The sequence below is a fragment of the Musca vetustissima genome, unplaced genomic scaffold (assembly GCF_032173495.1).
Source record: "Musca vetustissima isolate MV318-11 ecotype Yass unplaced genomic scaffold, APGP_CSIRO_Mvet_v1 utg5251, whole genome shotgun sequence".
Classification (NCBI taxonomy): domain Eukaryota; kingdom Metazoa; phylum Arthropoda; class Insecta; order Diptera; family Muscidae; genus Musca; species Musca vetustissima.
The window spans coordinates 405,945-430,410 of record NW_026885056.1 but is presented as its reverse complement, the minus strand read 5'-3'; the positions used below and the strand labels follow the sequence as shown (position 1 = coordinate 430,410).

General features: G+C 34.8%; 1 protein-coding gene across 1 annotated transcript in view; it reads left to right on the top strand.

Moving 5' to 3' along the window:
* Positions 1–12,793: 12,793 nt before the first annotated feature.
* Positions 12,794–24,466, top strand: part of LOC133332161 (uncharacterized) — a 52,247-nt gene continuing 40,574 nt past the window's right edge. Inside the window, exons 1-2 of the mRNA XM_061540540.1 lie at positions 12,794–12,859; positions 12,931–13,042. Of these exons, the coding sequence (XP_061396524.1) occupies positions 12,794–12,859; positions 12,931–13,042 (178 nt within the window). The remainder of the gene's footprint in view (positions 12,860–12,930; positions 13,043–24,466) is intronic.

Here is a 24,466-nt window from a genome sequence, read left to right as displayed (position 1 = left end):
GTATGGTAATCTGAGAGGTGAATTTGGCAATGCATTGGGTAAACTTCTGAATGGGCATTCTTACAAAATGCGTGACGAGATTTCGTTGGACTTTTAATTGCCATGTCTGAGTGGAAATAGGCGAGCAATGGTTGCTGTTTTTATTTTTTATTAATTATGAATTATGCATTTTATTCGCAGGGGATGTCTTCGGTGTTGTGGAGTTTCAATGAAGTTATTTGGTGTGAAAGGGAATATCTTAGGGAAATCTAGACTTTAATTAGCAACAATTAGTTGTGAAGGGCAACAATAAATTTAATTTAATATTTAATTTAATTTTCAAGTCAACAATTGGATCTCTGAAAAAAGTGATAGACACAGTGGAATCCACTGTATGAGGAAACCAGTAAGGAAAGTAATAAAGTCGGACTGGGCCGACTATATGATACCCTTCACCACTTCGGGTATATTCTACATATGTATTCTAACAGACGTCGCGTTTTTGTTATATATCAATATCTGAACCGATTTCAGGGAAAATTTGCCAGAGTTTAATTTATATTAGTACGTTGTGTCAATCGGCCTATCTACGGATCTTTTCACGAAGCTTATCAACATCATTCTAAACTTAATTCAGTACCCTACACCAAAATTCGTACAAATCGAAAGATATATAGAGACTTTGGTGCACCAATTACATAAAATCGGGCGAATATATATATATATATATATATAGGAGCTATATCTTAATCTGAACCGATTTTCACGAAACTTTGCACACATAATTCTAGACCTTATTCATTACGCTGTGACAAATTTCGTGCAAATCGAAAGATATGTGGGGACTTTGGGACACCATTTACCTTAAATCGGACGAAAATATATATGGGAGTTATATCTAAATCTGAACCGATTTTTCACAATAGGGTTCGTCCTTGGGCGAAACAAATAAGCTGTGCCAAATTTCATCCAATTCGGATCATAAATGCAACCTGTACGTTGCTTACAATTTAACATGGACAGACGGACGGATGATCATGCGGAAATCGACTCAGAAAGTGATTCTATGCATATTTTCAAAAGGAACCATGGGTCTATCTCGATTATTTTTGCCTGTTACAAACATATGCACAAAGACATAATACCCTGTACCACAGTGTGGTGAAGGGTATAAAAATGACTCGAGACCGAAGTAGACTCTAATAATGAGTTTCACAGACTACGAGAGATTGACGTCATTGAGGCTCTATATAAAAACTACAATATCCTAAAGACCAAAAGATATTTTCATAAATGACCAAAAAGTCCTCTCATAGAGGACTAGAAGTTCCGATCATATTAAACCAGAAGTTCTTCTCTTAGAATAGAAGAAAGACTTCTCAGGTATTTTCGTAACAAAACAGAAGTCTTCTCGTAGAAGACCATAAGTTCTCCCCATTGAAGATTGTTGAAGATCTCTGGAATGTTTTGGCATGGAAAACGAATAGTTCCTCTTATGAAATATACGAACTTCTTCTCGTAGATTATTATAGAATACAGATGATATTTTAGAAGACCAGAATTTCTTCTCATAGAACCCCAGCAATGATTTCTTAATGAGTGTGTGTGTGTTTAAAGGCGGTCCTCAGTTCCGTAAGGCCGCAAGAATTGGCGATCCGTGAATACACGCGGCCAGGTTTTCTTCCAAAAATGTATTGTCCAAAAACGATCGTACACCAGGTACAAAAGACCAGTTTTATAGTAGTCCAGTCCAACTATAGAATCACAATGAAAGCTGCAACAAACAGCTGATGAAAATACAAACAAGAACGATAGTACACGGTACGTTAATAATAGAAATGCTTGAAACAGAGCAATCATGGAATTTAAACATATCGACTTAATCCGACTTACGACCTCCCAGTTGAGAGATGTCCAAGTGCATAAGGTGTATGTATTGACGAAAACTGCGAACCACAGCCAAAGAATTTCCGGAACTAAACAAGCTTCCAAGTCACACAGGGTAGATTCTCCAAGTCCTCTAGGCGCTTTCAAGGCTGCTGAAGATAGGAAATAAATAGAAAAAGGGGGCAAAAAAAGGGGGAGTGGGAAAAAACGCCAAAAATTAGTTATTGATTCAAAAAGGTTAAAAACTTAGACTAATATCACAAATTGTATCACAGGTTGGGATGGGATCAGGATCACAGAATTAATATCTTAAATAGCTCTTCCTCAGTGGATTTCAGGATAGTCATAATATTGTTGTGTTGGGAAAAAAGGTTGGGATAAGCGGTTCTTAATTGATTATGTCTAGGGCAAGTAAAATTGCTGTGCTCCACGTCTTCAGGAACACCGCATATATCACATTGCCAGGAATCACTGGCACCTATACGATGTAGATCGACTTTGCAGTACGAGTCTGTTAATTAATTTTGTGTCCTCAGGGCTTAAATTGATTTTGCAATACCATGGTTTGCTATACACATCGGGGCAGAGTTGGAAAAAGAATCTGCCTTTAGTCAAGGAAATTATTTTAAACTCTTCATTCCACATGTCCTTTACTCTCCTTTCTATTTGCTTTATCGCCTCCTTCGGGGACAGAAATGTCGCAATTGGTGCACCTGCATCCACCGCAATTTCTCAATGAAACCAGAAGTTATTCTTATTGAAGGAAAACTTCTCAAAAATTATCAAAATGAAGTCTATATAAGAACTGAAGCTCCATAAAATATAGATGTATGAACTTGTCAGATCCACAGAGGCGTGGATTTTTTTAAAAAATATTTTTTTCAAAGACCCACAGAGGCGTGGATTTTTTAAAGAATATTTTTTTCAAAGACCCACAGAGGCGTGGATTTTTTAAAGAATATTTTTTCAAAGACCCACAGAGGCGTGGATTTTTTAAAGAATATTTTTTCAAAGACCCACAGAGGCGTGGATTTTTTAAAGAATATTTTTTCAAAGACCCACAGAGGCGTGGATTTTTTAAAGAATATTTTTTCAAAGACCCACAGAGGCGTGAATTTTTTAAAGAATATTTTTTCAAAGACCCACAGAGGCGTGGATTTTTTAAAGAATATTTTTTCAAAGACCCACAGAGGCGTGGATTTTTTAAAGAATATTTTTTCAAAGACCCACAGAGGCGTGAATTTTTTAGGGGATATTTTTTCAAAGACCCACAGAGGCGTGGATTTTTTAGGGGATATTTTTTCATTTCAAAGCATCGAATTCCTAGTAGTTTCCAAAATCAACCACAGATGGTTGACATTTGCGATTGGCAGCTGTGAACTTGTCAGTCAATCCCAACACTATTGACATCCGCCTGATTATGCTATTTCATTCAAGTTAACAGGAATTCGTTGCGGTCTTTGTGCTGAAGTCATTGGCTACGAGTCCCAAAATTGCTTCGAATGACTTTGGTGGTATCCATAGATCTTTGCAGCTTTTGGTCAAGGTTATGATTTTGCGTGAAAAATTTACAATTTATTTGATACGCGTACTATAATTTAATTGAATCAAACAATAACAATAGCAACAACAACAAAGAAATAAATGAGCTACATGCTCCTAGCCTCAACACAGCATTTGTCAGTGGAGTGCAAAGAGCTGGAGATACGTACAAGACAAGACTTGTGCCATTGTTTCGTTTGAAATTTTTGTAAAACGCCAAGGGGTTCCAGTACACACAAAAAAAAAACAACAACAACATCAAACATTTGGGACGGACATTTGTTCGGACTTTGGGTATTACGCTTTAATGTCTTTAACTGGTGTAATTCATTTACACATAGCTTCGTTGTTATTGTTGTTGTTGGGTATGTACTTCAAAAAATTTACGGGATTTGTAGCATGGAGTTGAAAGATGGTGTTTGTTTGATTTTGGCCACTGCTACCCGTATTATGGCCACTTGTTTTAAGCATTTGGCCACAACCGATCGCAATGACCTTTCTATGACTTAGGGCATTTCCGAAAATAATGCAAAGTTGTTGGGGGGTTTTGTCTTCTTCTTCTACTCCTTATCTTTTTGTTTGGTGAAGACTTTCGTTGATTCATCTATGGTGGTAATTTGTTGTTGTTACTATTGTCCATTGTTGTTGTTATGATTATGTCCAAAATTTGTTTTTGGCCATGTTTACATGAAAATCACTAACATTAGAGTACAAGTTAAGAAAATTTATGGTTTTTGAATTTTTGGTAAGGAGGGGAATTGGGTTGTTGTTATTGTTTCTGTTTTAGTTTCTTGGTCTATTTTATTGCCAAGAGATTTTAGTTAACATTTTGGGGTTTTTATTGTTTCTTTACTTATTGTTGTTGCCATTGTTTTGAGGTTTGTCTTGCTCTCGCTGTTTACAATGTTTGCCAATGTTTCTGTTTATCCCTATAATTAAATGAAATTAATTTGAACATTTTAACGGTTTTATTAGACGATACAATTTTTTGTTTCGCTGAAGGTCAGATACAATTCATTGTTGTTGTTGTTATTTTATTTCGGTGACGATGTTGAGAAAAAAAACCAAAGTATGTAATTAACAATTACTTAAGAAATAAGGGGGAAATAGAAGTCATTACATTTTCTCAAGTGTTGGATCCAGTAAATTTTATAGAGGTTTGAGACATTTGATATGAAATGTACGAACATATTTTTAATTAAATTTCTTATCTAATTTTTTTTTTAATTTTAATTTATAAAATCTATTTTTTCAATTGAATAATAAAGGAACATCCTCCAGACATAACAAAACAATTTATAAATTTCCGGTGTGTGTATATGAGTAAAACCGGAACTCAGTGAGTGGCAACATGACATCAGTGGTAGATTGACTGAAAAGTTAAATAAGAAATCACGAATTTGTGAGTCTTTGAAAAAGAATTCCCTAAAAATCCCTTATTTAGGCCCTTGAAAAAATATTCTTTAAGAATTGGATAGTTCTAGCCTTATTTAGGCCCTTGAAAAAATATTCTTTAAAAAATCCACGCCTTTTGATGGCCCTTGCAAAAATCTTTTTGATGGCCCTTGAAAAAATCTTCTTTAAAAAATCCCTTGAAAAAAATCTTCTTTAAAAACTCCACGCCTTATTTAGGCCCTTGAAAAAATATTCTTTAAAAAATCCCTTGAAAAAAATCTTCTTTAAAAACTCCACGCCTTATTTAGGCCCTTGAAAAAATATTCTTTAAAAACTACACGCCTTATTTAGGCCCTTGAAAAAATCTTCTTTAAAAACTCCACGCCTTATTTAGGCCCTTGAAAAAATCTTCTTTAAAAACTCCACGCCTTATTTAGGCCCTTGAAAAATGATTCCTCAAAAAACCACGCCTATTTTAGGCTCTTGAAAAAATATTCTTTAAAAACTCCACGCCTTATTTAGGCCTTTGAAAAATCGTCTTTAAAAAATCCACGCCTTATTTAGGCTTATTTAGGGACCCCCCATTCTCGGGATCAACATTTTTTTATTTAATTCTACACTAATTCAATAATGTCCCTACAACATTTCAAGTGAAAATCTCAAGAACTCTTGAAGATATAGCCGATTTATTGTGTCAGCATCAAGTGACGGCTAAAGGGCTTCTCAAACTTCTCTTTTGCGAATGGCGGGCACGATAACTTAAAAACTAATAACCCAATCGATTCCAAATTTTTACACGTTTCTCTGTGAGTGCATAGCTATCGTATGAACGGTGAAGATCTTCCTTATTTTTTTGACTTGGATTTTTGACCAAAATCGGCGATTTTCCAAAAATATTTTTTCAAAGGTCCGCCATTTTGTTAATTTTAGAGCGAAGTCAATAATCCTAGTTCATACGAGAGACAGAAATGTACTCTTTCTAACACCGTTGGAATTTTCGGATTCCGATGTTCCAGTGAGGAGTTATCATGCTAGCCACCAAAAATAAGGACTTTTCTTTAATTACAAAAACAATAACAAAAATTTTTTGTAAATTATTTTTCTTCGCTTTTAAATCTTCAAATATATATGTGCAAAGTTACAAACCTTAACAAGCATTGGTATTGATTTACCAGCCCATTGAATATCTTGAAAAATTAAAATCGAGAATGGGTGGGGTTCCCTTAAAAAATGTTCTTTAAAAATCCACACCTCTGTGGTCCATGGAACAATAAATGGCGCCCAACGTATAGCCTAGATTTCAAACAATTTTTTTAACTATAACCAGTAAGGAAAGTTCAAAAGTCGGACGGGCCGACTATATAATACACTTCACCACTATGGGTACATACAAGAGGCGCTAATATATACAATATCCTGTGAAATGGAATCGGGCGAAATGAAATGTGTAATTTACATAGATATTTGAACCTATTACAAAACCCATTCGACATACCATTCAGAAATCTACGAAAACTTCTATGTCAATCGGGGAGATGTAGATTCTTTGGTGTACAATTTGTATAAAACCTAGGAAAATTATGTATGCATATCTGGTATGCTGTAGCATAAAGCGCCGTCCACAATTTTATCTCGTGTATATGGAACAGACGTAGGCTCCTCGGTGAACCATTTACGTAAAATCAGGGATATATGTTTGTAACTAAACCGATTTTCACGAAATACCCAATTTCGTGCAAATCGGAAGATATATAAGGACTTTGGTGTACCATTTGCATAAAATCGGACGAAAATATATATATATATCTAAATCTGAACCGATTTTTACGAAACTTAGCACACATCATTCTAGACTCAATAAAGTGCGCTGTGCTGAATTTCGTACAAATCGAAAGATATATAAGGATTTTGGTGCACCATATACATAAAATCGGACGAAAATATATATGGGAGCTATATCTAGATCTGAACCGATTTTCACGAAACTTAGCATTCATCATTCTGGACTTAATTCAGTACTCTATGAAAAATTTCGTGCAAATCGAACGATATATAGGGACTTTGGTGCCCCATTTACCTTAAATCGGACGAATCTATATACGAGGGCTAGATATAAATATCTGAACCGATTTGTCCCAATTTCAATAGGATTCGTCCTTGGGACAAATAAGTGACTTGTGCCAAATTTCATTCAAACCGGATCATAAACATCTACAGACGGACGGACATGCATAAATCGACTCAGAAAGTGATTCTATGCATATTCCCAAAGGGAACCATGTGTCTATCTCGTTTCTTTTTGCCTGTTACAAACATATGCACAAAGACAAAATACCCTGTACCACAGAGTGGTGAAGGGTTTAAAAACTGCGTCAGAAAAATCTACCTTTTTTCCGAACTGTGCTGATGAAACATCCGCAACACCTTGCGTACTTATTCATATGTTTATGATGTATCATTCTCTTCAGTCAATAAATTACTCCCGATATACGTTCTCACTCGAGAGCATTACCCATTGATATTTTCCAGTATCTAAAACGTCAATGATTTTTTTTCATTTTTCAGGAAATATGATTGCCTATCGAACTTGCCGTGCCATCCACCCGTATAGACAACAATGTAAGTGAATGTCCAGTATATATGTTATTCCTACGCAAATGTTTGTACGCAGCTGAAGTGTCACTTATCTCATACACTACCACCCAGACATTGTTTAAATGAATTAGTTATCTGTTTAACGGTTAGTATTGCCATTTGTTGTCTCCCACCCTTCGACTTCTTTGTCATAGGGTAGATTTCCATTAATCGGCAATCGGGCCAATTGTGCGACAGCCACACAATTTCACATATTGTGGCCAAAATAGTATGTTCAGGAATTTTTAGGAGAGGGGTGTAGTGGGGGTGAGATACCCAGACGCAACGATAAGATTATTCGCACTTGAACGCAATCAATAGCAGAACCAAACAATCGTCGACACTCAATCCAGTTACAAATTTTATTTCGAAACGAGTAGCAAATTGTTTTGGAATGCGAAAATAAAATATAACAGAGAAATATAATAAAACGTATTAAAAAATAAATAAATAAAAATTACGAATTCGAAATCACAGAGAAATAAATAATTAACAACTTAATGATGGTTTTAAGTTTAATCTATTACATATTTTTGATATTGGCCATTTCGATGCTGCTGAGGGTAAAGTTATCAATGTGTGTGTATTCAGTTTGGTCAGTTTGTTAAAAATTGTTTTTGTTTATTTTTGGCAGATATTTATTCGCATCTTATGCTTGGCTCCAGCCCTTAATGCTGAAGCTCAACGTGAGGCAGGTGATGGTAAGTTAAACAATTTCAAAATTGGGTGTGCGTTCGGCACTTGAAACGCAGAAGCTACTGTATGCTACTGCATATATATTTTTCATGGCTTGGTAATTTATTTTTGTGCCCAATATCGGTCGATAACAGTCGATTTAGAGCAGGGCAATAACTGTGGTTAATTGTTTGTTTGTTATTATTGTATGACGTATGAATACAAGGTTTAAATCGAAACAAATATGACAGGGTTCGGAATTAAAAAAAAACTACAATCGCGGAATTAAAAAAAATATAATCGCGGGATTAAAGAAAATATTTTTTAAGGTTCATTCATAGGTGTGGATTTTTTAAAGAATATTTTTCAAGGTCCATTCATAGCCGTGGATTTTTATACCCTTCACCATACTGTAGTACAGAGTTATGTCTTTGTGCATATGTTTGTAACAGGCAAAAGGAAACGAGATCTATACATGGTTCCTTTTGAGAATATGCATAGAATCACTTTCTGTGTCGATTTATGCATGTTCGTCCGTCTGTCTGTCCATGTTAATTTGTAATCAAAGTACAGGTCCCATTTATGATCCGAATTGGTTGAAACTTGGCATAGGTCACTTATTTTGCCCAAGAACGAACCCTATTGAAATTGGGAAAAATCGGTTCAGATTTAGATATAGCTCCCATATATATTTTCGCCCGATTTAATGTAAACGGTGTACCAAAGTTCCTATATATCTTTCGATTTGCACGAAATTTGGCACAGCGTACTGAATTATGTCTTGAATGATGTACGTCAAGTTTCCTGAAAATCGGGCCAGTATTATGCCATGTACAGACGAGCGTTGTTCGCTCTCTCATTCGTTGTTCGACCCTTAATTATGAAGGAATTACTTAGTTCCCCATACAAAATTGTCTGAGCGAACACCGACTTTTGTACGTTGTTCAATTCGAATCACTCTCTGAATAACCAATAAATTTGTCCCATCCCTAACAATTGAGAGTGTTTATCGAAAATAAATTAATTTTGACAGTTTGAAAATATTTATGAAATTTTCAAACTTTTTCAGTAAAATTGAAAATCATGAATGAAAAGTAAAAAATTGTATAGTTTTTATATATGCAGCAGGATGTAAATTTTATTTTCTACATAATGCAATATGCATTTCTTTTCCCTTGGTTCTAATTAGCGTACAAAACAAGAAACAAATGTGGGGCAACTCAAACAAAAAATTCTCCAAATTTTTATTTGTGACATTTGAATTGAGAAAATATAAAAATGTATTAAAAACAACAACATTTTCAGAAAAAATGGAAAACATGAATGAAAAGTAAATAGATATGGGTTCATACTATAGTCAGGAGAAAGAGAATTATTTTTTCTATTTAAATCCCTATGTAATTCACTAAAATATGTTACATTTTTGGTGTAAAACAAGAAACAAAAAGTTTGAAATAAAAAACTCTGATGATATGAATTATGAATAGTGTTGTATGAACGGGTTAATTCATGTACGTAATTCTGAGAGCGAACTACGTTGTTCGGATGCCCGTCAGAACATGGCATTAGATATAGCCCCCATATATATTCGTCCGATTTAATGTAAGTGGTGCACCAAAGCCCCTATATATCTTTCGATTTGCACAAAATTTTGTATAGCGTACGATGAACGATGTGTGTTAAATTTCGTGAAAATCGGTTCAGATTTAGATATAGCTCCCATATATATTTTCGTCCGATTTAATGTAAATGGGGCACCAAAGTCCCTATATATCTTTCGATTTGCACAAAATTTGGCATAGCGTACTAAATTAAGTCTAGAGTGATGTGTGTTAAATTTCGTCAAAATCGGTTCAGATTGAGATATAGCTCCCATATATATTTTCGTCCGATTTTAGGTAAATAGAGCACCAAAGTCCCTTTATATCCTTCAATTTGCACGAAATTTGCATAGCGTATAGAATAAAGTTTAGAGTGATGTGTGTTATGTTTCGTGAAAATCGGTTCAAATTTCGACCCATATATATTTTCGACCGTTTTTATGTAAATGGTGCACCAAAGTCCCTATATTTCCTTCGATTTGCACGAAAATTGGCATAGGGCACTGAATTGGGTCTAGAATGATGTGTGGTAAGTTTCATGAAAATCGTTTCAGATTTAGATATAGCTCCCATATATATATTTTCGTCCGATTTAAAGTAAATGGTGCACAAAGCCCCTAAATATCTTTCGATTTGCACGAAATTTGGCATAACGTACTGAATTAAGTCTAGAACGATGTGTGTTAAATTTCATGAAAACCGGTTCAGATTTAGATATAGCTCCCATATATATTTTCGTTTGATTTAAGGTAAATGATGCACCAAAGTACTTATATATCTTTCGATTTGCACGAAAATTGGCATAGCGTACAGAATGAAGTTTAGAATGATGTTTGTTAAGTTTCGTGAAAATCGGTTCAGATTTAGGTATAGCTCCCATATATATTTTCGTCCGATTTTATGTAAATGGTGCACCAAAGTTCAAATCGAAGGATATATAGAGTATCCTTCGATTTGAACGATATTTGGCATAGCGTACTGAATTGAATCTGGAATGATGTGTGGTAAGTTACGGAAAAATCGGTTCAGCCATAGCTTCAATATGTATTTCGAACGCGTGTCTAATTGAAATAAAATGTTAAACAGTGCGGCGTACCGAATAGCGTGTATCAAATTTGCTATAAATCGTTTTCCCTATATTTGTCCCATGGTACACAGACGACTCTAAATCTGCCTGAATGAAATTAAATTTATCTTAGCTTGCAGAAAGACATGAGTATGTTCCTTCGAGGGAACATTGACATGCTATTGTAAGGATACATATATGTACAATATAACCAAAGTGGTGAAGGGTATCATATAGTCGGCCCAGTCCGACTTTACTATTTAGGATATTATAGCTTTATCCAGCCCCAAGAATTTGTAACGCAGCGAAATATTGGTCCTAGACCCACCTTTAAGTATACCGATCGTCATATCTCGACTAGCTGAGTCGATCTAGTCATGTATGTCCGTCCGTCCATCTGTCCATTATAATTTGTAAAAACCATACAGGCCAGAGTTATGGACCAATCTTCACGAAATTCTGCATGTAGGATGGGTTCGGCCCAATGAATACCCCTATTGTTTTTGGTATTGATCGGTTAATATTTAGGGGATTAAATGGACCAAATTCTTAATTTTTGTCGGTTTTTCTGATCGCTCCAGAGGCCGCAATTATGGCCCAAACATCGCGATTTTTTACATGGAGAAGGGGATTGGTAAAGATCTTTCAATATTTAGCGGGTCAATTTGACCCAGACTTTTGTGTGAAAATGACAAAATTTGTATTCTGTAGCGTATATATTTACCCCTGAAGGACATAGATCCCAGAAGTTGGTAATATATCCAAGAGGAGTGATTGACCTTTAAATTGGTACCAATCATATTGTTGTATGTATTCGGATGTGGAAGTTACACATAAATATTTGCAAGTGCTTACGTATTCAAATATTATTTAGTAAGCCATTACCATACTAGAGGGCGGAAATATAGCACTGATAGCTTTAAAATATTTTGTGAGGTTCCAGTTATGGTCAAGTAAACGCCTATAAAATAATCGATCAGATAATAATATTGGGATGAAGTGGACTGAAAACTTTTTTTTTTTTTTGTTTTTGAGTCGATCTATACGACACAATTGAAAACCGAACTTCACAACCTACGTTGAAGGGAATCTGGACAAGTAATATGAAGCGCTGTACTGAATATTAGTAATATTTGTTGGCCTCTAGTCGGTCAAGAGGGTGCTAATATTGTGAAATATATCCCAAGCTCAGATCATAGAACCACAGAAAGTAAGATTTTCGTGGAAGTTGTGTAGGGTATCATATGGTCGACCCCGTCCGACTATACTGCTCCGCTTACTGATTTTTTTAATATTTTCCGAGATCTGTTACAAAAAACTTCATATGTAGACGTGTATTTAAAAAAGAGCTTCATATATAGCAGGTTTTTTAATCAAAAATATATATATTAACAAAAAATCATAAGAATTCAAAAATCTATATTTAAAGTTTGAAAAATTATTTTGTAAAAATGCTTGTCTATATAGAAATTTGAGAAAAATATTTCTTTAATTAGCACATCTATATACATGTTCTTACATAAAACCATACCATTTAGTACCCTATTTGAATTTCCCATCACTGTTCTTTGTAACATTTGTGCCATCTCCAACAGTTAACATTTAGCACTGCTGCTGTTAACATATTTTTGTTCTGCAATCGAAGCAGAGACAGCGAGAACTAAATCGTATTTCTCCAAGTTGCAAAACTTTTGATAAGATAACATCCGCACACCACCACGACCCTATTATCAAGAATTCAATTTAAGATATATGTACATACATGTATATATTACACACATACACAAGCACATATCTATGTAAACAGATAACAAAGTCATTTTGTGTGTTTTTTTGTTGCTATCTCATGGAGAAATATCTTCTTGGTTCATCTTAATAATATCAAGCATTTTTATCTGACTGGTGATTAATTAAAGAACACTAAGTGGAAATCTCTGCAAAGCATCTCAGAATTGTTTTGGCTAAGAAGAAAAGCATTTGGGAAAATAACCGTTAAAGTTTCTAAAAAATAATAATGTCAACAGAAATGTTTATAAGTGACATAATCTATTTGACCTTTCTAATGGTGCTGTTGTTTATTGTAAGTAGCCATGTGATGAATAATTATTGTGGGTAAAATTTTTGTTTTAATTTTTAAATGTTCCCCCATAGATCATCTATAAGGGCTTTACATTTGGTGGCCGCATAAATCTACCCGAGGATCAACAATTCAATATTACCCGGGATACGTTGTATTTTAATCGTCACTGTTTCACCCGTGCAGGTTTGTTATGATCCCATCCCAACCACTTTATTTATGGTTTTGTTTTCTTGATAAAGGAAGGAAGTTTTATATTATTATTTATTTGTGAATTAGAAGAAAAAACTAGATGTTTCTAGTTCTGTATATGCCCCAAAAAAATGTTGACGTCTAACGTAACCACCCAAAAATTCCTTCATTCATATTATATTACAACACCAAAAAAAATGATAAGCTAAATATCTAATTTTTAAGATTTATACGAATACACATGACGGAGGGTTTTTCTCTAGGTTAATCAGATTATCGCAAATGTGAGCTGTAATATATGGCCCTAACATAGTTTGTAGGGGGTAAATGATATTTTTTATAATTATATGTGAAAAAATCACGTATTCCATAGGTCAGATACACACCTGCTCATTTAAATAAGTCGAAATTTAAAAATGTATAAAAGAAGCTAGAAAAAAATATTTTTAAAAATCCAAGGCTATATAAGAGGCCATACTTTTAAAAATCTACGCCTATATAAGAAACCAGCAAAAATATTTTTAAAAATCCACGCCTATATAAGAAGCTAAAAATTATTTTAAACCAATAAGGAATGTAGTAAAGTCGGACAGGGCCGACTACATGATACCCTTCACCACTTTGGGTATATTGTACACATGTATCATTACAATTTCATGTCAATGTTCCCTCGAAGGAAAATACTCCTGTATTTCTGCAACCTATACTAAATTTAATTTCATTCGGGTAGATTTAGAGTGGTCTGCGTGCCATGGGACAAATTTATGGAAAACAACTTAAAGCAAAATTAATAAACGCTATTTGGACTGTTAAAAACATAATCTCAATCAGACCCCCGCTACGTCGTTGGGAGCTATATGTAAATCTGAACCGATTTTCACGAATCTTAACACTGATCGTTCTTGACTTAATTCAGTACGTTATGCCAAATTTCGTGCAAATCGAAGGATAAATAGGGACTATGATGCACTATTTACATAAAATCGGACGAAAATATATATGGGAGCTATTCGAAATCTAAACCGATTTCCACGAATCTTACCACTGATCGTTCTAGACTTAATTCAGTACGCTATACCAATATTCGTGCAAATCGAAAGTTATATAGGATCTTTGGTGCATCATTTACATAAAATCGGACAAATATATATATATATATATATATATATAGAAGCTACATCTAAATCTGAAACGATTTTCCCGAAACTTACTACACATCATTCTTGACTCAGTTCAGTATGCTGTGCCTAATTTCGTGCAAATCGAAGGATATATAGGGTCTTAGGTGCACTATCTACCTAAAATCTGACGAAAATATATATGAGAGCTATATCTTAATCTGAACCGATTTTCCCGAAACTCACCACTCATCATTCTATACTCAATTCAGTACGCTATGCCAAATTTCATGAAAATCCAAGGATATATAGGAACTTTGGTGCACCATTTACCTTCAATCGGACGAAAATGTATGTGGGAGCTATATCTAAATCTGAACCGATTTTCCCCAAACTTACTACACATCATTCTATACTCAATTCAGTACGCTATGCCAAATTTCGTGCAAATCGAGAGATATATAGGGACTTTGGTGCACCATTTACGTAAAATCGGACGAAAATACATATGAGAGCTATTCGAAATCTGAACCGATTTTCCCGAAACTCACCACTCATCATTCTATACTCAATTCAGTACGCTATGCCAAATTTCATGAAAATCCAAGGATATATAGGAACTTTGGTGCACCATTTACCTTCAATCGGACGAAAATGTATGTGGGAGCTATATCTAAATCTGAACCGATTTTCACGTAACTAAACAAACATCACTGTAGACTTAATTCAGTACGCTAATCCAAATTTCGTGCAAATCGAAAGATATATAGGGACTTTGGTGCACCATTTACCTTAAATCGGACGAAAACATATATTGAAGCTATATCTAAATCTGAACCGATTTTCCCGAAACTCACCACTTATCATTCTATATTCAATTCAGTACGCTATGCCAAATTTCGTGCAATCGAAGGATATATAGGGGCGTTGGTGCACTATCTACCTAAAATTGGACGAAAATATATTTGGGAGCTATATCTAAATCTGAACCGATTTTTCCCAATTTCAATAGGGTTCGTCCTTGGGCCGAATAAAGGAACTGTGCCAAATTTCATCCAATTCGAATCAAAACCAGTGAGCGGAGCAGTATAGTCGGACGGGGCCGACCATACGATACCCTACGCAACTACCACGGAACTCAAATTTTTTGCGAATGTTTATTCCGAGCCTGGGCAATATTTCGTGATATTTGCACCCTCTTGCTCGATTAGAGGTAAACAGCGCCTCTTCCTAACACTGACATATTTTCGGAATATTACGAGTATTCAGTGCACAGCTATTGTCCAGATTTCCTTCACCGTGGGTTGTGTTGTGATGTTCGGCTTTCATTTGTGGTCTATAGATCGACTCGAAAATAACACAAAAAATTAAGTTTTCCGTCCACTTCATTCCAAAATTATTATCTGATCATCAGCGAAAATTATAGGCGTTGTCCTTGACCATAACTGGAACCTCATGGGACATAACAAAGCGATCAGCGCTATAGTTCCGCTCTCTAGAATGATAATGGGTTACTAAATAATATACGAATACGGAGATACCTGTAAATATTTAAGTGTATCTGCCACATCCGAGTACATACGACAATATAATTGGTATTAATTTAAAGGTCAACCACTCCTCTTGGATATAATATCAACTTCTCGGGTCTATGTCCTTCAGGGGTAAATGTATACGCTATAGAATACAAATTTTGTAATTTTTCACAAAAAAGTCTGGGTCCATTTGACCCGCTAAATATTGACCGATCTCTATCAAAACAGGCATGCTTATTCTTTGGCCCAATCCCCTTCACCATGCAAAATTTCACGATGTTCGGACTGTTATTGCGGCCTCTGGAGCGACCAGAAAAAACGGAAAAAAATGAAGTATTTGGTCCATTTCATCCCCTAAATATTAACCGATCTTTCCCAAAAATATTGGCCAGAACCCATCCTACATGCAAAATTTCGTGAATATTGGTCCATAACTGTGGCCTGTATCGTGTTTACAAATTATAATGGACAGACAGACGGACGGACGGACACACATGTCGAGATCGACTCAGCTAGTCGAGAAATGACGATCGGTATATTTAAAGGTGGGTCTAGGACCAATATTTCGCGGAGTTACAAACTTTTGCGGCTGCACAAAGCTATAATACCCTGACAATATAGTTGTGTAGGGTATAAATACGACCTGTACTTTGTTTACAATTTAACATGGACAGACGGACGGACATGCATAAATCAAATTAAAACGTGATTCTATGCATATTCTCAAAAGGAACCATGGGTGTATATCGTTTCCTTTTGCCTGTTACAAAGACATAATACCCTGTGTTTAAAAATCCCTGCCCAAAAAAGAAGTGCGAAAAAATATTTTTTATTAAATCCACTCATATAGAAAAAAACCACAAAAAACATTGTTTTTAAATCCACATCTATTTATAATATGCTCTTGGTCATTCACATCTGAACTCTAACCTTCACCACACTGTGGTACAGGGTATTATGTCTTTGTGCATATGTTTGTAAGGGGAAAAAATAATCGAGATAGATCCATGGTTCCTTTTGAGAATATGCATAGAATCACTTTCTAAGTCGATGTATGCATGTCCGTCCGTCCGTCTGACTGTCTATGTTAAATTGTAAACAAAGTACAGGTCGCATTTATGATCCGAATTGGATGAAATTTTACACAGCTCATTTGTTTGGCCCAAGGACCAAGGACCCTATTGAAATTGGGAAAAATCAGTTCAGATTTAAATATAGATCCCATATATATTTTCGTCCGATTTAAGGTAAATGGTGCACCAAAGTCCCTATATACCTTTCGATGTGGACGAAATTTGACAAAGCGTAATAAATAAGGTCACGAATGATCTGTGCGAAGTTTCGCGAAAATCGTTTCAGATTTAGATATAGCTCCCATATATATCTTCATCCGATTTAAGGTTAATTGTGTATCAAAGTCCCTATATATCTTTCGATTTGCACGAAATTTGGCACAGCATAATAAATAAGGCCACGAATGATGTTTGCGAAGTTTCGTGAAAATCGGTTCAGATTTAGATATAGCTCACATATATAGCTTCGGCCGATTTTAGGTAAATAGTCAACTAAAGTCCCTGGAAATCTTTTGATGTGCACGAAATTTGGCACAGCGTACTAAATTAAGTATAGAATGATGTGTGCAACGTTTCGTGAAAAATCGGTTCAGATTTAGATATAGCTCCCATATATAGCTTCGCCCGATTTTAGGTAAATAGTCAACTAAAGTCCCTGGAAATCTTTTGATTTGCACGAAATTTGGCACAGAATTATGAATAAGATCGAGAATGATGTCTGCCAAGTTTCTCATATGTATTTTCATCCGATTTAAGCTAATTAGTGCACCAAAGACCCTATATGTCTTTCGATTTGCATGATTTTTGGTATGGGGTACTAAATTAAGTCTAAAATGTTGATGCTAAGATTCGTGAAAAGATCCATATCTAGGCCGATTGACACAACGTACTGATGTAATATTAATTAGTATCTGGCAAGTTTCCCCGAAATCGGTTCAGATATAGATATATAACAAAAAACGCGTTGTCTGTTAGGATACATATGTAGAATATACCCAAAGTGGTGAAGGGTATCATATAGTCGGCCCAGCCGGACTTTACTACTTTTCTTACTGGTTCGAATTAATTTCTCTCTGTGTACATAATTTCATTATTTGACATATTCATAATTATCGATTTTATTGAAATCGTTGTCCTCTTCTATAATGTCAATACATTTTTTGGTTTAGTTTTTCAAAATTAATTTCGAAATGGAATCCTTTTATATCTATTGTTTTGATTTGTTTCTCTTCATTGCCTTTGTATTTCTCATCAAAGTAAGTCGAGATCTCGAAAAATAGTTTCTTCAGAATAAATAATCGATTTCAATATTTAGTGGTTAATAAAATTGCTATATGGCCATCAATGTGCTGCGGTCTGTGAAACATTGGCATTTGCCCATTATCCATGGCTGAGAGGAAGAGGTTAGTAATCATTTATATTTTCGCAAAATCTCGACTGATGACTGTAAATCTCTCGCAACTAAAATATTTGTTTATTAGAGGGGGTAATGACATGTTTTTTTCAAAAAATATGTTTTTCTCTAGGGTGTTGTTTATCAATCCAATCAATTCAAAAAAATAAAAAAAAACAATCCAAAACAATGTCACTTTTCCACAGCCGAACAATTAATAATCGGGAAATACAAATACTTGTGCTGCAGTCAAGATTAGCGGTACCCTAGACATAGACGTATCCCCAGCTATGTTCATAGATTTCGTGTTAATCTATTTTTAAAATAAAAAAACAAAATAGTCAATAATAAATATTGTTCTGTAGGTGTTGCAATCAACAATGACAATCATTGTGATCTAAATTTATAACTTCTTAAAATAATTGATGATATTCACAAGTTGCCGGGACATATTTTGAAATGGTGCAAAAATATATGACGCTTCAATTAAATACACAGAGGAACAATTATTTTAATATAGATACCCCAACATTTAATAATAATATGGGTCGACTATATAATACCCTTCACCACTTTGGGTATATTGTACCTATGTATCCTTACAATTGTGCAACCTAGGATAAATTTAATTTCATTCAGGCAGATTTAGAGTATGGAAAACGATTTATACCAAAATTTATACACGCTATTCGGTACGCTGCACTGTTAACAATTTAATTTCAAACTGAAACCCGTTCGAAAAACATATGGAAGCTATGGCTGCATCTGCACCAATTTCGACAAAACCCAATAACGGTATTCAAGTCTCAATTTGATACGTTGTGCAAAATTTCGTGTTAATCGGACAAACAATAGGAGTTTGGTGCAGCCTTTATGTAAAATCGGACGAAATATATATGGGAGCTATATATAAATCTGAACCGATTTTCACGAAACTTAGCACACATCATTCTAGACTCAATTTCAGTACGCTATGCCAAATTTCGTGCACATCGAAGGATATATAGGGGCTTTGGTTCAGGATTTATATAAAATCAGACGAAAATATATGGCAGCTATATCTAAATCTTAACCGGTTTTCGCGCAACTTAGCACACATCATTCTAGACTCAATTAAGTGCGCTGTGCCAAATTTCGTGCAAATCGAAAAATATATAGGGAGTTTGGTACACCATATACATCAAATCGGACGAAAATATATATGGGAACTATACGTAAATCTGAACAGATTTTCTCAACACTTACCACACAACATTCTAGACTCTAATCAGTACGCTATGCCAAATTTCGTGCACATCGAAGGATATATAGGGGCTTTGGTTCAGGATTTATATAAAATCAGACGAAAATATATGGCAGCTATATCTAAATCTTAACCGGTTTTCGCGCAACTTAGCACACATCATTCTAGACTCAATTAAGTGCGTTGTTCCAAATTTCGTGCAAATCGAAAAATATATAGGGAGTTTGGTACACCATATACATCAAATCGGACGAAAATATATATGGGAACTATACGTAAATCTGAACAGATTTTCTCAACACTTACCACACATCATTCTAGACTCAATTCAGTACGCTATCCCAAATTTCGTGTAAATCGAAAGATATATAGGGACTTTGGTACACCATTTACATAAAATCGGACGAATATATATATATATATATATATATATATATATATATGGGAGCTATATCTAAATCTGAACCGATTTTCACAAAACTTACCACACATCATTCTATACTTAATTCAGTATGCTGTGCAAATTTCGTGCAAATCGAAAAATATTTAGGGACTTTTCTCCACCATTTACCTTAAATCGGACGAAAATATATATGGGAGCTATATCTAAATCTGAACCCATTTTCACAAAACTTAGCACACATCATTTTAGACTCAATTCAGTGCGATATGCCAAATTTCGTGCAAATCGAGAGATATTTAGGGACTATGGTACACCATAAACATAAAATCGGACGAAAATATATATTGGAGCTATATATAAATCTGAACCGATTTTCACGCAATTTGGCACACATCAGCGCTGTCCCAAATTTCGTGGAAATCGAAAGATATATAGGGTCTTTGGTGCACCATTTACCTTAAATCGGACGAAACTCTATATGGAAGCAATATCTAAATCTGAATCTATTTTTACGAAACTTAGCGCACATCATTCTAGCCTCAATTTAGTATGCTGTGCCAAATTTCGTACAAATCGAGAGATATATAGGGACTTCGGTGCACCATTTACATAAAATCGAACGAATATATATATATATATATATATATATGGGAGCTATATCTAAATCTGAACCGATTTTCACGCAGCAGAGCACATATCATCTGAACAGATTGCCAAGTATGCTCAAGGACAAAGCCTATAATCAAAATCGGCAAAATCGGTTCAGTTTTGGATATAGCTCTCATATCCTCATGGAACATTTCAAAGCGATCAGCCCCACACTAGAGGGCGAAAATATAGCCCTCTAGTGTGATAATGGGTTACTAAAAAATATCTTAATACTTAAGCACCTGTAAATATTTAAGTGTAACTCCCACATCCGTTTACATACGACAATATAATTGGTATGAATCTAAAGGCCAACCACTCCTCTTGGATATACTATCATCTTCTCGGGTCTATGTCCTTCAGAGTTTCGTCCGATATATAGCCGTAGAATACAAATTTGGTCATTTTTCACACAAAAGTTAGGGTCCATTTGACCCGCTAAATTTTGACCGATCTTTATGTAAAAATTCGCGATGTTTGGGCTACAATTGCGGATTCTGGAGCGACCAGAAAATCAGACAAAAAAAGTTTTTGGTCCATTTCATTCCCTAAATATTAACCGATCTTTATCAAAAACAATAGGGGTCTTCATTGGCCATAACCCTTCCTACATGCAAAATTTCGTGAAGATTGGTCCATAACTGTGACCTTTATCGTGTTTATAAATTATAATGGACAGACGGACGGACTCACATGTCAAGATATGACGATCGGTATACTTAAAGGTGGGCCTAGGACCAATATTTCGCGGCGTTACAAACTCTTGGGGCTGCACAAAACTAGTTGTGTAGGGTATACAAATATTTTTCACAGATCTAAAGTGGATGGATTTAAAAAATATCAAAAATGTTAAAAAAAAAATATTTTTCCGGGTCATTATAGGCATTGATTTTTATTAAAAAATATTTTTCCAGGATCATTATAGGCAATGATTTTTTAAAAATATCTTTTTCAAAGATCGCCAAATGCTTGCATTTAAAAAAAATATTTTTATACCCTTCACCACACTGTGGTACAGGGTATTATGTCTTTGTGCATATGTTTGTAACAGACAAAAGGAATCAAGATAGACCCATGGTTCCTTTTGAGAATATACATATAATCACTTTTTAAGTCGATTTATGCATGTCCGTCCGTCCGTCCGTCCGTCTGTCCGTCTGTCCATGTTAAATTGTAAACAAAGTACAGGTCGCATTTATTATCCGAATTGGATGAAATTTGGCATACGTCACTTATTTGGCCCAAGGACGAACCCTTTTGAAATTGGGAAAAATCGGTTCAGATTTAGATATAGCTCCCATATATATTTTCGTCCGATTTAAGGTAAATGGTGCACCAAATCCCTATATACCTTTCGATTTCCACGAAATTTGGTACAGCGTACTGAATAAAGTCTAGAATGATGTGTGTTAAGTTTCGTGAAAATCAAAAATGCGACGTCTGTTAAGATTCATCTGTTGAATTTTCCCAAAGTGGTGAAGGGTATCATATAGTCGGCCCCGTCCGACTTTACCACTTTCCTTGCTGGGTTTTTAATAAAAAAAGGGTATTGCTGCGCCGTTCTTGCCTTCCACTAGACCATCTTTATTTATTTATTTGTATTAATTTTTCCCACGGTACTTAAAAAACTACCAAACTTGCCCCCAACAATAAATTTTGTCTGTAGCTGAAGTCACATGGTGGGCCCCTATTGGCAATACATGATGGATTTCCCCCTCATTACTATATTATTCGAGTTCCGTGTGCATATCTTTGTCCTGTGTTTTTTTTTTTTTTTTTTTTTTTTTTTTGGTTTTCACTGACACTTCTATCATTTTTGACACTTTATTTGCTTTTGCAAAAACAAAAGGAAAATTTTGTTTATAAATCACCGACCAAAAAAAAAACTGTATCTTAAAGTTACGTTCGATATTTGTCATCCGAACTAATCTCTGAAATAAATTTTTGCTGATAATGAAATTTATGCATTGTCCATAGCAAACAAATGATAATTAAAATTTTATTAATAATCGCAACATTAGTTGGGTCAGGCATTTGTAACACCAAGAGGTGGAGGAGTTCATTTCTATTAAAATAGTAGATCACTACCTCAAATAAGTGCATGAAGTCCAAGCACCTAATTGATCATATCCCTTTTCCTTTACCCTATTTCAAATATATTTCTATTAAATTTATAGTCAGACCACAGTACCCCAGTTGTAGGGGGTCACCCAGTCGATCATGCCTCCCAGAATTATTGTCAGTTTATCGAATGGCAAAACTTTATCTATGACTTTGGTGCGTAACCACTTTTCTTTCTCTACCTTTTTTTGCCAAACTCACCTCCATTCCTCCTCCTGCGCTCAATTAATTGTTTATTAGCTGCTTTGAATTTGTCGTTACTGTTTTCTTGTTCTTTTTTGTTTAATAATTTTTCATATCGCGATCAATGAAAACATTTTGCCCAACACAGTCATTAACATTTGTTGGGTTGCGATTTTAGAGCGTGGATATTTCCCATAAAATAAAAAAATTGAGCGGCAATAAAAATTAAAAAAAAATAAAATTAAAAAAATCACTATCGGTGAAAATCATTTTCCCAGACTCGAATTTTCTTTAAATCTACTTTTCATTAATTTTTTTCTGTATGGCTGCCGATTTTGCTACATATCTAATATGGTTATTGGTAATAATATCGGCATTTGCCATAATTCGTGTAAGTTGTGGATTGAGTTAAACAAGAGATTTGAAATACAATTTAGTGAAACCATAATTTGTAAAATATTTACATTAGGTTTGCTGTACCGTCATGTGTAGATGTATGGCCTCAAATGAAAATGATAATCCTCCGGGTGGACCCGTCAGACGTCGTGTTGTTCGACGAATTCGTATAGATCCTCCCCCTCCAATGCCGGATGCGGCTACAGGTGAGTTTTGTGTTTACAAGGAGTACCAAGTTGGGCGCCATCGATTAATGCAAGGCATTACAAAAAGTGAACATATAGTATGCAGGTTTTTGTGAAGCATTCAGAGATCCTGAAGTGATAATTCTACTAACTAAATGTGAAAATAAATGGGGCAAATTTCTGAATGAAAATTAATTTGTAACATGGCCAAAATATTAAAAAAGAAATCTGTGGCTAGATGTCCACTGAAATCCCAAAATGTTAAGTTTTTGGCAGGAAAATTGTAAAAACCATTTGTTGTAAACTATCCACTGGGAACCCGAATCACTCAAAATTTCGGATTTCGGTATTAATAGTGAATGGGGTAAAACGTTCTAGAATTCCTTAAAAGTGCCAAACAAAACTTTCCGGAAGTCTTTAAAAAACCCCATACACTTAAAAATAATTCATTTCGAGGATTTCTAGACACCAAAAACGTGAACCCAAAACGTCGAAGCGCTAAATAACAGCCAGTAACAGCCAATAAGTAAAACTAAATTTGTGTCGGAGCGAACGTTTCATACTATCCACCATGTTAGAGTTGGGCAATAACATTCCTGACGCCATTCGATATTTTTACATTCGCTCCGCAAAGAACAATTTCATTCATTTAGTTGTAGAGTTCACTTTAGTTCAAACGTTCATTGGCGCACGTCGTCTTATTCGGTCAAGAAAATATATAAGAAAGGAACGAACCTAGTACCGATCGTTTCTTTAGCGAAATAGTTCATTTTATTTAATTCGTTATTCAACCCAGAATTGCTTAAATTGGCGGGAACTTTTAAATGGGGATTATGGTTAATTTTTCGGCAAGTAGTTTCTTTTTGTTTGAAGAAAATCGCCAAATTGCAGCCACTTAGGTTGGAAACCTGGGCTAGCTGCAACATGCCAAATATTAAGAAGGTTAGGGCTATATTAAAACATAGTCCAATATTGAAAAATTTCTCGAAAGTATTTTTTTATTTATTAGCCAAAATTCGGAAATGCCAAATTACATTCCCTTCGTCTGGAAATTCGTCCGAAAATGCGGTAAAACCTTTATATTGGGGTTATGTGAAAAATTTGACCCTTTAAAATACAT